The sequence below is a fragment of the Camelus ferus genome, chromosome X (assembly GCF_009834535.1).
Source record: "Camelus ferus isolate YT-003-E chromosome X, BCGSAC_Cfer_1.0, whole genome shotgun sequence".
Classification (NCBI taxonomy): Eukaryota; Metazoa; Chordata; class Mammalia; order Artiodactyla; family Camelidae; genus Camelus; species Camelus ferus.
The window spans coordinates 69,919,844-69,935,083 of NC_045732.1; the positions used below are offsets into that span (position 1 = coordinate 69,919,844).

Consider the following 15,240-nt stretch of genomic DNA (forward strand, 5'->3'; position numbering starts at 1 on the left):
TGCTCTTAAACTTCGTATTCGTGGTATCGTAGCGGTTCTAGCCTTCTGAAACTAGTCTGTTCCCTCACCCATTTTTGCCACTGCCACCATCCAATCCTTGCCCCTCTTGGAGGTCTTTCTGTGTCTCAGACCCTTGAGAGAACTCTAGTCTCATCCCCACTCCAGCCTTTGCTGTCCCGTCCAGTTTACCGAAAATAGTGTCAAATGGCTGGGTCAGTGCTGGCCTTACCACAGGAGAAGCTCAGTCCCTCACAGTCCTCCCCGGCCCCCACACCCATCACTGCTCTAAACCAGTGATGCTCAAACTTTAGCGTGCTTCTCGAGTCACCTGAAGGACATGTAAAACTCTGATTGCCGGCCCACCTTCAGAATGTCTGATTCAGTAACTCTGGAGTGGGGCCTGAGAATCTGCATTCCTCACAAGCTCCCAGGTGACGCTGATGCCGCTGGTCCACAGCAGCCCAGCGGCACCATCTGGTCTCCGGATAAGCTTGGTCATCCGTCGGTTTCTTTCAATAGAAGGAAGTAGGGGCTAGACCTCCACCTCTCCCTTTACGTTAACTGTTCATACACTGGCATTTTAATTAACTTGCGGCGGCAATAAAAGAACTTAAGACATGGTTTCAGTGACAGTAAGGTGGCACAAAGCAAAAAGAAAAGATACAAGGATAGACCTGCATCAGTGTTATATATCTAAGAACTCTGCAGCTTATCCATTTCTGGCAAACTTTTATTTTTAACATGGGCAAATGCTGTCAAACATATCTGAAAAATTTAAGAGAAAAGTCAGATGAAGGTGGGTAACACTTTTTGCATGAGGAAATCTGGAACAAAACCAGTGTTGATAGAATTCCCACTGGCTACTGAGAAGCAGAAAATCTCAAATCCGTAAAGAACAATTCCGTTGTTTCTTCCTCCATCGTGTCTTTCTATGCCTGAGAACTGTGGGATGAAATAAGAGACAATTAGCAATTGCAAGCCAATAACATGCAACACTGACTTTCTAAATCTAAGAAAACAGTCAATCCTACACACGCCTGTTGTACCATCAAGAGAGATCAACACATTTCCCCCTTGCGACGCAGACGTTTGGACATGTCTTCCATCGTGCACTCCTCACACCAACCTCCTCTCCCACCAGAAATGCCTGCTTTGTTGCTGTTGTTTTCTTGAGAGACTTATTAAATAATAAGTCAGTCTTTCCACCTTACTAGCCTGTGCTCTATCCATCAGTCACTCCCAGACCCTCTGTTTCCATGCCTGCAAAAAGGAAGAGGAGAAGGACAGGGAAAAGCAAAGGAAGAAAGAGAAGGAGAGGACAGGTAAGATACAAGCTGACTTAATCACCAATTCAGTGGTGAACAACAGTCTTACCGAGGCTAACGTTCTTCTCTTTTGACTGACTGTCCCATGAAATATAAACCTTTACAACTGAACAGTTAGGTATCAATCAGTCAGTGGGCTCCCACTTGAAAGTGTTCACTTGCTACATCTTTGTCAGTAGTCACATTCTCACAGGCATTTTCTCCCAGTTAGCACAAGAGGCCGTACTGCTGTAGCCCACTGATGAAGGCCCAGCTAGTGCACGTTCCAGTCACTTTAGCCGCCTGCTCTGGCAACTGTGTTCCAGACAAACAGTGCTCTCGGCTACCAGGTCTGATAAGTTTCCCACCTGCAGAAGTCTTACAGCTACCGCTCGGAGGGCCTGCAGCTGGGAGCGAAGCACATTTCAGAACACACTCCATTCTACATTATCTAGCATACACGCCTTACGAACGTTAAGCTGTCCTGAAACTGGGCTTTAGCCAAATTTCCTTTACTACTATTTGCTTTGTGGAGAAAAGTTAAAAACATAACACAATAGGCCTATGTCAGGAATGGCTGGGTGATACTCAGAGCTGCACACAGATACCTGGCTTCTCCCGGGCTGCCCTCTGCTGGGTCCACATCCTTTTCAGGTCCTCGCCCTGGTTCTTCGGTTCTTGGCCCTTCAGCTTCTTGGACCTCTTCATCAGAGTCTTCACACTGATATTCAGTCGCTTCTTTCGTGAAGAATAATACGGACTTTGGGACCAGAACTTCACGGAAAAAATAGCCCAATTTATAATCAGTGGCGATATCCAATACCCTACCCTCAGGAGAATCAGGAGGGTAGAAGTAGGTGAAGAAGGAACGACTGGGCACCTTGCCCGTGGCTGGTACCACACTTCCACGGCCCTCACATTTCTGCAGCTCGAGAGTTTTCATGGTGAGGTCTTTCCCCTCTTTCCAGTAGATCTCACAGCCTGTGCTGCTGATTATCTCTGGCCCTCTGGAGAAGAAGGGATCAGAATCATCTGGGTCTGAGCGCATTCGGTACGTTTTCGTCAGAACTTTGTTGAAAAAGTATTCGTTTGACTCAAAGATAAATTCTACGGTGAAGCTCATTGGTTCCTCGACCCCAGAAAACTTTATTTTCACATCTGTCAAGTGCTCCAGTGCAAGTTCGTCGTTTCCCCGGATCATCCTACCAAGCATCTTGACATTTTTAAAAGCTGTCAGCCAAAAGTGAGGTATGCCATTTATTTGCCCCTTTCCTTCAGGCTCCGCATCCATTTCTTCCCAAGCCCCTTCCGCCACACCTACTGCCCACTGACATTCCCCTTCTGAGGGCTCATGAATTGCATTGATGATGGCAGCTCTCCTATCAAACAGAGGTTCGTAGAAGGCAGCGTACTTTTTCTCGAGATCAAAAAGGTCTTTATAGAATTGGGCTTCTACTTGCGCATGTCGTGCCTGGAGGTTTTTGAGAGCTTTGACCCGCTGCGTAACTGCTAGAGGCAAGCGCTGAGCACCGCCTGCCTTTGGGCCAGACGCCCCAACAGGGGCTGCGAGGGCCTGAGGACTCGGCCGCCACTCGCCAGCCTGGGCCCTGCCCTCGGGGCCACAGGCTCCAGCCTCCCAGGACTGGGAGGCATCAGCCAGGGCCTCGCCCCCCCACACCTCAGCTTCCTCTCCCAGGTCCTCCCGCTCCTGGGGCACAGGTCCCTCTCCCCGGGCTTCCACCTCCTGAGGAGGCGCGGGGCCCTCTGCAAGGTCCAAGGGCTGCCAGGAGCGGCGCCGGGCCACCACGCGGCCTGCGTGGGGCCGGACCAGGTCACGGTCGCTGGAAGGGACGCGGGGTAGAACGGAATGGACCAGATTGCGGAACAGGGACCCAAACCGCACGGTGGGGGCCTCACGGGCACCCGAGACGACTTCTGTGCCCTCCTGCCCGTTCTCCTCCTCCTCTTCTGTCTCCCCCTCTTCCTCCTCCTCGTCCTCTTCCTCGTCTTCGTCCCCCTCTTCTGACTGGTACTCCTCCTCCTCCTGGCCCTCGAACTCGAATTCAAACTCTTCCCCTTCCCCCTCCTCCTCCTCCTCCTCGGTCTCCTCCAAGTCTTCCTCCTCCTCTCCCAGCTCTACAGCCCAGTTCTCTTCCACTGCGGCCTCGGCGACCTCCTCCTGCCAACCCTCATCCTCCGGAAGGGCTCTGAAGACGCCCTGGACTCCATCCATCCCTTCCAAAGGTGACACACCGACCCCAAGGAGTCTGTTGTCGCCGCCCGCCCAGCCACCAGCTGTGTCCCGGCCACCTGGGATCCGGCCGCGCTCCTCTGTGGCAGACATGGCAGGAGGGACGCGGCCGACACCGACCCGGCTGCAGCGACGACTACGGCGAAGATGGCGGCCGCCGGGCTGACCGCCGTTGCGGGGAGGCTGTTGGCAGCGGGCCCGCCTGGAGGTGGCGGGGGCGGCAGAGAAGCCGGCTGCGCAGGGAACAAGAGTCTGCGAAGGCGCCTGTGGGGGCCCCGGGACAGGAAAGCCCCCAGGGCAGCCCGAGAAGCGGCCCGGGGAGACTGCGCCCGCGCCGGTGGTGGCGGCAGTCCCCAAGGCGGGAAAGCGTCTGGCTGACTGGCAGTGGGAGGCGGAGCTTGGAAGCGTCAACAAAGAGCCACTTCCTCCAGCACCAGCTCTAAGCTCATTGGCCAACAGGCGAAGACTGACATGCCCGTGGCCCAATGAGTGATCAAGGCCTTCAGCTTCCCTGGGGGCCTTCGAGTCCTGGGTGGCTCTTGAAGCCCACCCAAGTCCCTTCCGTTTCATTCCACCATTGCAAGCAAAACTGCAGTGTCCCTATGGGGTGGCGCACTGGGGTATACAAACCTGGATTTGTTCCCCAGTTTCCACCTTGGGATGGCTCACGCCAGTGGAGACACAATTATTTACAGGGGGAAAAAGACGTGGATAGATCAAGTATCAGCAATGGTAAAAACCTCGCACAGGAGACAGAAAGAGAACGTGGAGGTCTTAATGTTGTTAAAGCTACTGAGAAAAGAACATACAAAGTTGAAACGGATGTAGTGAGAATGAAGAGCTGAAGACACATTACAAACAGGAGCTGAAAGGTGTTTCATCAGTGCTCCCCCATTCACTTCATGACTCTATAAAACGAAGAGAGAGAGAGGGAGATGGAGAGGGAGGGGGAGAGAGAGACAGAGAGAGAGAGGCTTCTTTTAAAGAACTGGGCTAAGCTAAGCACCTGCTATGGACCGAGTTGTGTACCGTTCCCCCTCCCCGTAGAAATTCAAACTGTTAAACCCTTACCCCCACCCCACTCCCTACTCCCCCCCGCCCCAAATGTGATGGTATTTGGAGACAGGGTGTTTGGCAGGTAATGAAGACTTAGTGAGGTCATGAGGCTGGGGTCCACACACTGGGATTAGTGCCCTTATAGGAAGAGACCACAGATCTTGATCTGCCCTGCACCACCCCCATGTGAAGGCACAGGGAGAAGTCGGCTCTCTTCAAGCCAAGATGAGGGCCCTCACCAAGAACTCGACCGTGCTGGCTCCCGGACCTTGCATTGCCCAGCCTCCAGAACTGCAGGAAATAAATGTTTTGTCTACGCTGCCCAGTCTATGGCATTTTGTTGTGGCAGCCCGAGCAGACTAATACAGCATGACAGACATTAAAAGGACACGCTTCCTAGAATGATTTCTCAGTCAACAGTCCAAGACGTTTTGCTGTACTCAGACGCAGTGAGTAGTAATTCTACACTTAACTTTTCGAGGAACTGCCAGGTATTTTCCCACAGTGACTCCATCATTTTAGAGTCCCACCAGTAATGTATAAGTGTTCCAATGTCTCCACATCCTGGTAAATATGTTTTATTTTTCACCTAAAAAATATTTCTGTTTTACCCATCCTTATGAGCGTGCTTTGGCATCACATGGTGGCTTTGGTCGCATTTCCCTACTGACTAAGGATGTCAAGCTGATTTTCATACCCTTATTGCACACCTGTGTATCTTGTTGGAGAAATCTGTATTCATATCCTATTCATACCCATTTTTTAAACCAGATTCCTTGGCTACTTGTTGAGTTGTAAGTGTTCTTTATGTGTTCTGGATCCTAGACCCTAATTAGATATATGCCGGCCACAAGAGTTTCATTCCATTCTGTACGTTGTGTTTTTGCTGTCATGTTAATGTCCTTCGATGCAAAAACGTTTTTATTTCTGATGAAATCCAATTTATCCTTTTCTATGTTTACTTATGCTTTTATCATCATATCTAAGAATCCATTGCCAAAGCAAAGGTCATGAATATTTACCCCTTCTGAAGGACTGAATCCTGTACTCCCGTATTCATATGTTGAATACCTAATCTGCATCATCTCAGGATGTGACTGTGTTTGTTGACAGGACCTTTAAAGAGGTAATTAAGGTCAACGGAGGTCATATGGTTGGACCCTAGCCAATCTGACTGGTGTCCTAAAAAGGGAAGTACGTTTGGACACAGGAAAACACAGCAGAGCTGCACATACACTAGAGGAAAGATCATGTAAGGATGCAGGGAGAAGGCGGCCAGCTGCAAGCCAAGAAGAGAGCCCTGAGAAGAAACCAAACTTGCTGACATCTTGTTCTTGGACTTCTCGTCTCCAGAACCGTGAGAAACTAAATTTGGGTTGTTTAAGCCACCCAGTCTGTGGTATTTTGTGATGGCGGCCCCAGCAAACGAATACATTTTTTCTAAGAGTATTATGGGTGTAGCTCTTACAGCTCGATCTTTGCTCATTTAGAGTTCATTTTTGTATATGGAGTGATTGTAGGTGTCCAACTTTACTCATTTTGATAGCCTGCTGTCCTAGTATCTTTTTTTTTTTTTTTGGAAGTGGCTCCGCTTTCTCCCCACTTAATGATCTGACATCCTTGCTGAAAATCAACCGAACATAGATATATGGGTTTATTTCTGGACTCCCAGTTTATTCCACTGATCTGTATGTCTCGTGTTATTTCAGTAGCACACTGTCTCGATTACTGTTGCTGTGGTAAGTTTTGACACGGGGAAGTGGAATCCTCCAGCTTTCTCTTTCTTTTTCAAGATGGTCTTCGCTATTCCCGGTCTCCTGTAATTCCGTATGAATTCTAGGGCCAGCCTTTTCATTCTGCAAACAAGGTCACTGGTGCATTGAAAGGGATTGTTTTTCATCTGTAGATCTCTTTACATAGGATTCCTATGTGTACATTAAGAGCTCAAATTTCCAATGCTGCTGTGATGCCTTTGAGCCTCAGAATACCCCACTGGCCTAACTGTGATTTCCCCTGCTCTCACCTGAACGTCTCCTTCTTTTGGGACAAGTACCCCACCCAGCTGGGTTCTCTCCGATCAGCCAGACTAGCTGCACCCCACCTGCTCCTCTGCCCAACGGGTTTTCCTTGCCTGCCAGCCAGTGGAATTTTTCAAATAAGGTGATCATGCCCTCTTGTGGGAACCAGGGAGCGCCCCACTCTCTTGCTACTCTGCAGTCTCTTTCCCATCACCCCAGTCAGTTCACTCTACTCCTGAACACAACTCCCCTGCCGCGCTGCATGGCATGCCCTGTCCTCACCCCGGGTGTGAATGTGTGACTAAAAGAGCTGTCAATCACATCTGTCCGGTGCCAGTGTCGTGTGCTTGGCCATCTCACACCATTAGGGTAGGGGATCCCTCCTTCACCAGTGGGGTGGATGGGAGATAAAGAGAACTGCAGGTGGGTCAGAAGGGGGAGGTAGGGGGTAGGTCGTGGGGCAGTCTTGCAGAAAGGAGCCCCCGGGACAGGCCCAGGTTGACCTTCTAAAGGGTTGTGGAAAGGCGTAGCTTGAGGCCCCACCACAGAGGAAGGATCATGAATAATAGCTCCCCGATTGTCTCTCAAGAGTGCCTGTTCCAAGTGAGACCTGATCAAATTCGTAAGCTTTTGCACAGCAAAGGAAACCAACAAAATGAAAAGACAACCTACGGACTGGCAGAAGACATTTGCACATAATGCAACCGACACGAGATTAATTTCCAAAATATACAATCAGTTCATACACCTCGTTTTTAACATTTTTGTTGTTATAGTCATTTTACAATGTTGTGTCAAATTCCAGTGTAGATCACAGTTTTTCAGTTATACATGAACATACATATAATCATTGTCACATTTTTTTTTTTTTGCTGTGAGCTACCATACGATCTTGTATATATTTCCCTGTGCTATACCATATAATCTTGTTTATCTATTCTGCATATGCCTGTGAGTATCTACAAATTTTGAATTCCCAGTCTGTCCCTTCCACCCCCCGCCCCCTTGGCAACCGCAAGTTTGTATTCTATGTCTGTGAGTCTGTTTCTTTTGTATTTATGTTCAATTGTTTTTTTTTTTTTTTAGATTCCACATGAGCGATCACATATAGTATTTTTCTTTCTCTTTCTGGCACTTAGAATGACATTCTCGAGCTCAATATCAAAAAAAAAAAAACCAGACAACTCAATTAAGAAATGGGCAGAAGACCTAAATAGACATTTTTCCAAAGAAAACATATAGAGGGCCAACAGGCACATGAAAAGATGCTCAACATCACTAATTATTAGAGAAATGCAAATCAACACTACAATGAGGTTTCACCTCACACCTGTCAGAGTGTTCACTATCAAAAAGTCTGCAAATAATAAATGCTGGAGAGGGTGGGGAGAAAAGGGAACCCTCACACAGTGTTGGAGGGAATGTAAGTTGGTGCAGCCAGTATGGAAAACAGTACAGAGGGTCGTTAAAAAACTAAAAATAAGAGTTATTCTATGATCCAGCAATCCTACTTTTGGGCATACATCCAGAGAAGTCCAAAACTCTCACTAAAAAATGCACAGCTCCCCCCTCAATGTTCATAGCAGCACTGTTCACAATAGCCAAGACATGGAAACACCCTACATGTCCATCGACATATTAGTGGATAAAGAAGATGTCATAAATAAATAAATAAATAAATAGGAATACTACTCAGTCATAAAAAAGAATGAAATATTGCTATTGCAGCAATGTGGATATACCTAGCAATTATTGTAAGTGAAGTCAGACAGAAAAAGACAAATATTATATCATGTCACTTTTATGTGGGATGTAAAAAATAATAGAAATGAACTTATTTATAAAACAGGAACAGACTCACAGACGTAGAAATCTAACTTATGGTTGCTTAGGGAAATGTCAGGTTGATGGATTAGTTAGGAATATGGGATTAATAGATACACTCTGCTATATATAAAATAGATGGAAGGGATCTGATAGGAACAGAATATTGTAAATCAACTTCAAAAAAAGTACCTGTTTCAAGCAAGTTTAACAACCTTGCCTGTCTCCATCGTGCTGCTTTCCTAACACATGTAAGTTTGTTTGCTTGTGTGTACTACGTTATTTGTTGTCCTTTGACTTTTAAATTTCATTATTGTTCTTCTGTTTATGTATCTATCTTTCGTTGGAAATGGAGTAGTGAAGTCTCTAAGGATTATTTAGAAACTGTGTACTTATCCATTCGATTCTGTCAGTTTTTGTTTCATATATTTTCGGACATATAGATACATTATTATTGCATCTTTTTAATATACTGACTCCCTTTATTAATATACAAGGCTCTTGTTTGACTATGTAACCATTGTTATCTTAAAGTCTATTTCATCTGATATCAGTGTAGCCACCCCAGCTCTCGCTTTGGTATCATTTGCATAGAATATTATTTTCCATCCTCTTTTTTTCACCCTATGTGTCTTTGGATCTAAGGTGAATCTCTTGCAGATAACATAATTGGGGGATGTTTTTGTTAATCCCCTTTGCCAATCTCTGCCTTTTCCTTGGACAGTCTTATTCATTGGTATTATAGTAATTGCTGAGAAAGAGAGATTTTCTGCCATTTTGCCATTTGTTTTTCCTATGTCACCCTTTTTTTGTTCTTAACTCCTCAATTGCTGCCTTTTTCTGTGATTAAATGAATTTTTCTAGTGTTCATCAGTGATTCCTTTATCATTCCTTTTTCCTTTACATTTTTAAGGGTTTTTTTGTTTGTTTGTTTGTTTGGGGGCTTTCTGTTTTTGTTGCTGTTTTTGTTTTTTGGTGATAACCCAGGGATTATAATTAATATCTTAAGTTTATAATAATCAAGTTTGTATTGATACCAAGGTAGTTTCAGTAGTATTCAAAAACTCTTCTTCTTCTTCTTCCCAGCTTTGCCACCTCCCTTTTTGTGGTTATTGTGACAAATGATGTATTTGTGTATTTGATGTCCATTAACAGAGATTTCTTGTTAATGCTTTATAATTTGTATTTTGAATCATATATGAGAACAAAAAGAGGAGCTACAAACCAAAAATGCAGTAATATTGGCTTTTGCATTTCTCTGTGTAGTTAACTTCGCCTTTGTGGTTTATTTCTTCAGGGGCTTCAATAGATGTTCCGTGTTCTTTCATTTCAGTGTCGACTCCTTTCAGTGCTTTGTTAGGTACTCTCTCAATTTTTGCTTATCTTGAAATGTCTTTCTCTCCCCTTCATTTTCCCATATATAGATTTCTTGGTAGACAGAGTATTTTTGTTCATTTGTCCTGCACTTTTACTATGTCATTCTAATGCCACCTGCCCTCTGTGGTTTCTGTAGTGCAATTGGAACAAATTCTTATTGAGGATTACTTGTATGTGAGGAGTCATTTCTACTGCTGCTTTCAAGATTCACTCTTTGTCTTTCAATTTTGATAATTTGATCATGATGTGCCCTCTGAGTTTATCTTGCTTGGAGTTTGTTGAACTTATTAGATGTATAGATTCATGTATTTTCTCTAATTTGGGAAGTTTTGAGTTATCATTTGTTCAAATATTTTATTCTGTTTTCTCTCCTTCCTCTCCTCTGCAACTCTCATTTTATGTATGTTGATATGCTGTTATTTTGTCCCTATTTATAATTTATATCTCTTTGTGATAGTCTCTATTTTGTGACACACCTTTCTAATGTTCCCTAATTCTTTTATCATTGAGCTTATTGAAGGCAGTTGATGTAGTTTATTTTTCAAGCAACCCAAATCCTGTGCTTTATCTCTGGCAGTTTATATTACATTATAATCCAAAGCAATAGTAATCAAAACAGTGTGGTACTGGCATAAAAACAGACATACAGATTGATGGAACAAAATGGAGAGCCCAGAAATAAACTCACACATATATGCTCAACTATTTGACAAGAGCTCCAAATGGGGAGTCCCACACAATGGGGAGCCCCACACAATGGGGAAAGGATAGTCTCTTCAGTAAATGGTGCTGGAGAACTAGATATCCACATGCAAAAGTATGATATTGGACCCTTATCTTACACTATTCCTCAAAATTAACTCAAAATGGAGTCAAGATTTAAACATAAGGCCTGAAGCTGTAAAACTTGTAGAAGAAAATATAGAGGTAAGCTCTTTGAGATAGGTCTTGGCAATGATTTTTTTTTGAATTGACACCAAAACAAAGATCACAAAAGCAAAAATAAACAAGTGGACTACATCAAACTAAAAGGCTTCTGCACAGCAGAAGAAACCATCAACAAATGAAAAGGCCACGTATGTACAGAGTGGAAGAATATATTTGCAAATTATTATATACCTGTTAAGGGGTTAATATCCAAAATATTTAAGGAACTCAATCAAATCTAGAGCAAAAAAATTAACTCAGTTAATAAGAGAGTACGTAATCTAAATGTACATTTTTTTCCAAAGAAAACATACAACTGGCCAACAGGTCTTTGAAAAGTTGTTCAGCATCACTTATCATCTGGGAAATGCCAATCAAAATCATGATTAAGACGTCAGACCTGTTAGTATGGCTATTATCAAAAAGACAAGAGGTAGCAAGTGTTGGTGAGAGTGTGGTAAAATGGGGGAACCCTTTTGCACTGTTGGTGGGAATGCTAATTGGTACCATCATTATTGAAAACAATATGGAAGTCCCTTAAGATATTAAAAATAGAGCTACCATATGATCCAGCAATTCCAGTCCTGGGAATATATCCAGAGGAAATGATTTCTGCTCTGCTCTCTTATGCTCATTGCTGCATTATTTGCAATAGCCAAGGAATAGTGACGACCTAAGTGTTCATGGACAAATGAAAGGATAAAGAATATATATATGACATATAAAAAAATTCTTCTTAAAATTCATTAAAAAGATTATTATTGCCTTTATTGGGGTGAAAGTGAGAGGAACAGGAACAGAGACAAGACATAGTGGATTCTCCTTCCTCCAGGCTTCTTGTCTCAGGAAATCTCTACAGACAGACTTTACGAGGGAGCCAGTTGGAAAGATGAAATGGAGTTGGTAGAATCTTAGCAACATAGAGCAGAGTATAGTATTTTGAGCTCAGATATTTAGACAACTTTTACCTAGAATCTACTTCTTCCTATAGCACATATATCCTGACAAAGAGTTCAAACAGTATGACTTTTGAGACAAAATAAACACAGAAATGACTACAACATCAGCAACACCCACTTCCAAAAATGCAAGAACAAAAATCCAGACCTTTGTTAGGAGTTGTACTTGTGTTTATACAATAAATAGGGAATCTGTGGGTTTTAATTAAATTTACAGATTTAATTAATTTTGGGGTAGAAAAACTCCTACACATAATGACTTCTTTCTCACATACCTGGGAAACTCAGAGTTAAGTAAAAAGCTTCCTTCCCCATGTATTTGGATAATATCCCAGCCTCAGGCACACTCAAAACCTTTGCCTGAGTCCCAGATGGAACATCTCTCTCAGGTGAGGCAGTTTTTCTACTGAAGAATCTCAAAAATAGCCTTAAAGTTTTGTAAGAATTGGGAGATGTGTAAAATATTTGTAAAAACTATGTAGAGGCAAAAAACTTCTATCACTCAGAGATGTATTTGGAGGGATGTGTGGGTGTGTGTGAGTGTATATAGTAAAGATTATTTCAGTTTAACTTTAGGCAAACTGTTAACATAAACTCGACACAAAAGCAATTTCCAGTCCCCCATGTCTTTAAACTCAAGGTATGAGCTACCCTGCAGAGGCAGGACCTGGTGCTTTGGGGCAGGCGTAGCAGTTGAGTGTAAACTCTCAAACCAGACAGCCTGGGTAAAAGTCCCAGTTCACTTACAAGGTGTGACATCTTGGGCTCAGGACTTAATATCTCAAATCCTATCTCATATAATAATTCTCAAATTCCCCATCAGTAAATGAGGTGAAGAATAGTATCAACCTCATCAGATTGCTGTACAAATTTAACGAGCTAATATTTACAAGGTCCTACTTGGTATAGGGCTTGGCACAGAGTTTAAGTGCAAATTGATGTCTGGGATGAATCACAAAATGAACACATTCCATGCTTACTGCTGCAGCTGCATGGCTCATCTTTTAATCCTTCAAATATGCCATGTTCTCTTTTTTCCAACGGACTTTTGTCCATTTTCATTCCCCTAACTAGATCTTATCCACCACTCTGGCTCCCACTGCCCTTCTAAGCCCTAATCATTCTTTATGACCCGACTTAGATATTTTTCCAAAGAAGTCTCTTCTCCCTTAAGACTGAGTTACATGTTTCTTTTTCTTTTCTCCTTTTTTAAACTAAAGTGAAAATAAAATAACATAAAATTTATGGCTTTAATCACTTTAAAATGTACAAATCAATGCTTTTAGTATATTCACGATGTTGTGCAATCCTCACCTCTAGCGTCAGAACATTTTCATCACCTCAGAAAGAAACCCTATACCCAATAAGCAGTCATGCCCCATTCCCTCCTATCCCCAAACCCTAGCAGCTGCTCATCTCCTTTCTGCCAGTACAGATTTGCCTAATCTGGATATTTCATATAAATGGACTCATGTAATATGTGTATTTTGTAATTTTTGTTTGTGGTAGTTGTCTTTTTTCATTATGAATTTTCTTCTCATTCTCAAAAAGTATTCACTTCATGCATGATTTTGTATAACAATAGAAGAGAGTCTTCCATACTGTATGAGTTTATTGACTATCAGAACCTGTTTTGGACTCTCCCTGAAGGAGACCAAGATAATGCCTGACCACAGCAACGTACACAAAGATTGTACACCATGACCAAAGGAGTTTTATCTCAGAACTATAACGTTGCTTTAACATGTAAAACACAGCACAATGCCTCATATTAATAGCATAACAGACAAAACCTCATGATCACCTTAAGAGATGTTTACAAAACCTTTAACATAATTCAACACCCTTCCATGATAAAAACTCTCAACAAATAAAGATTACAAGGTATCTCCTTTAACCTAATGAAGGGCAGCTTTGAAAAACCCACAGTTAACATCATACTTAAGGTGTAATATTTAATTCTTCAAAAGGCAACCCACAGAATTGGAGAAAATATTTGCAAATCATATATCTGATAAGGTACCATTATCACGAATATATAAATAACTCTTACAAATAAACAATAAAAAGACAATCCAAATTAAAATGGGCAAATAATTTGAATAGACATTTTTCCAAAGAAAACATAAAAGTAGTCTATGAGCACATGAAAAGATGCTCAAAATTGTTAATCATTTAGGTAATATAAATCACAACTACAATGAGATATCACTTCAGACACACTGGTGACTGAAAAAAAAAGATGGATGATAAGAAGTACTGGTGAAGACATGGAATAATTGAAACGTTCATACCTGGCATTTAGAATGTACACTGGTGTGGTGCTTTGCAGAACACTTTTGTAGTTCCTCAAAATGGTGCACACAGATCTAACGTAAGACACAGCAAATCCAATCCTAGATATATGTCCAAGAAAAATAAAAACATTTGGCCACAAAAGATTTGCATATGAATGTTCCTAATAGCATCATACAAAAATTTTAAAAAATGGAAATAACCCGAATGCCCATGTTACGGGCAGCTGAGAAGAGCTGAAATAAAAAGCCTAAATAGCTTCATATTTGTTAAACATTTTGAAAAACTCTTCACAGACCTCAAAAAAAAACTCCAGTTCCACACATTGCACAGGTGAATTATTTCACGTGCTCAAAAAGAACCTCCTTTCTTCAGATATTTTCAGAAAATTAAGGAGGAGGGATTACTAACTAAGTTGTTTTATGAAGTTTATCAAAATTTGAAAAAGGCATTTGTTTAAAACCTGAAAATTGCAGTTGAATGTTCTTGAATATAGTCACAAAAATCAGATCAGTGATACATAAAAAGACAGTACATTATGACAAAGTAAAGATTATCCCAAGAATGCAAGATTCGTTAATGTTTTTAAAAGTCAATCAGTGGTGACTTTCCAGTTCCAGTTCCACATATAAGGAGATTAGAAGTGCCACTCCATCCTAACAACCAGGAAAAAGCTGAACAAGCTGAAAAATCAACAACTCTTCTTAGATTCATAGAGAAGCGAGGTCACAGGCCAAACCACTGCCTGAAAATTGGGGAGACAGAGGTGAATATAGAGAATCACAACTTACCAAAGCAAAAATGCAAGATTGGAAACCTCCACAGATGGCCAACAGGCACGTGAAAAGATGCTCAGAATTGCTAATTATTAGAGAAATGCAAATCAAAACTACAATGAGGTATCACCTCACACCAGTCAGAATGACCATCATTCAAATGTCCCCAAATGATAAATGCTGGAGAGGGTGTGGAGAAAAGGGAACCCTCCTACACTGCTGGTGGGAATGAAGTTTGGTGCAGCCACTATGGAAAACAGTATGGTGGTTCATTAAAAAGCTAAAAATAGTTACCATATGACCCAGCAATCCCACTCCTGAGTATATATATGGAGAAAACGAATTCGAAAAGATACATGCACTGCAATGTCCATAGCAGCACTATTTACAATGACCAAGACATGGAAGCAACCTAAATGTCCACCAATAGATGACTAGATAAAGAAGTCGTGG

At 42.5% G+C, this 15,240-nt stretch overlaps 1 protein-coding gene across 2 annotated transcripts; it reads right to left on the minus strand.

The window, feature by feature from the left end:
* Nucleotides 1-712: 712 nt before the first annotated feature.
* On the minus strand, nucleotides 713-14,908 carry LOC116662266. Of its 2 annotated transcripts, none has more exons than XR_004318305.1 (2): nucleotides 14,011-14,908; nucleotides 713-942 (listed from the first exon to the last, which is right to left on the minus strand). XR_004318305.1 is itself a non-coding variant. In XM_032476106.1 (2 exons), exons 1-2 carry the CDS (start codon nucleotides 4,123-4,125, stop codon nucleotides 930-932), a joined length of 2,226 nt encoding a protein of 741 aa, XP_032331997.1. In that variant the 5' UTR covers nucleotides 4,126-4,618; the 3' UTR covers nucleotides 713-929. The 2 variants fall into 2 exon arrangements, 1 of the variants encoding a protein (XP_032331997.1); XM_032476106.1 differs by lacking the exon at nucleotides 14,011-14,908 and adding an exon at nucleotides 1,913-4,618.
* Nucleotides 14,909-15,240: the final 332 nt, after the last annotated feature.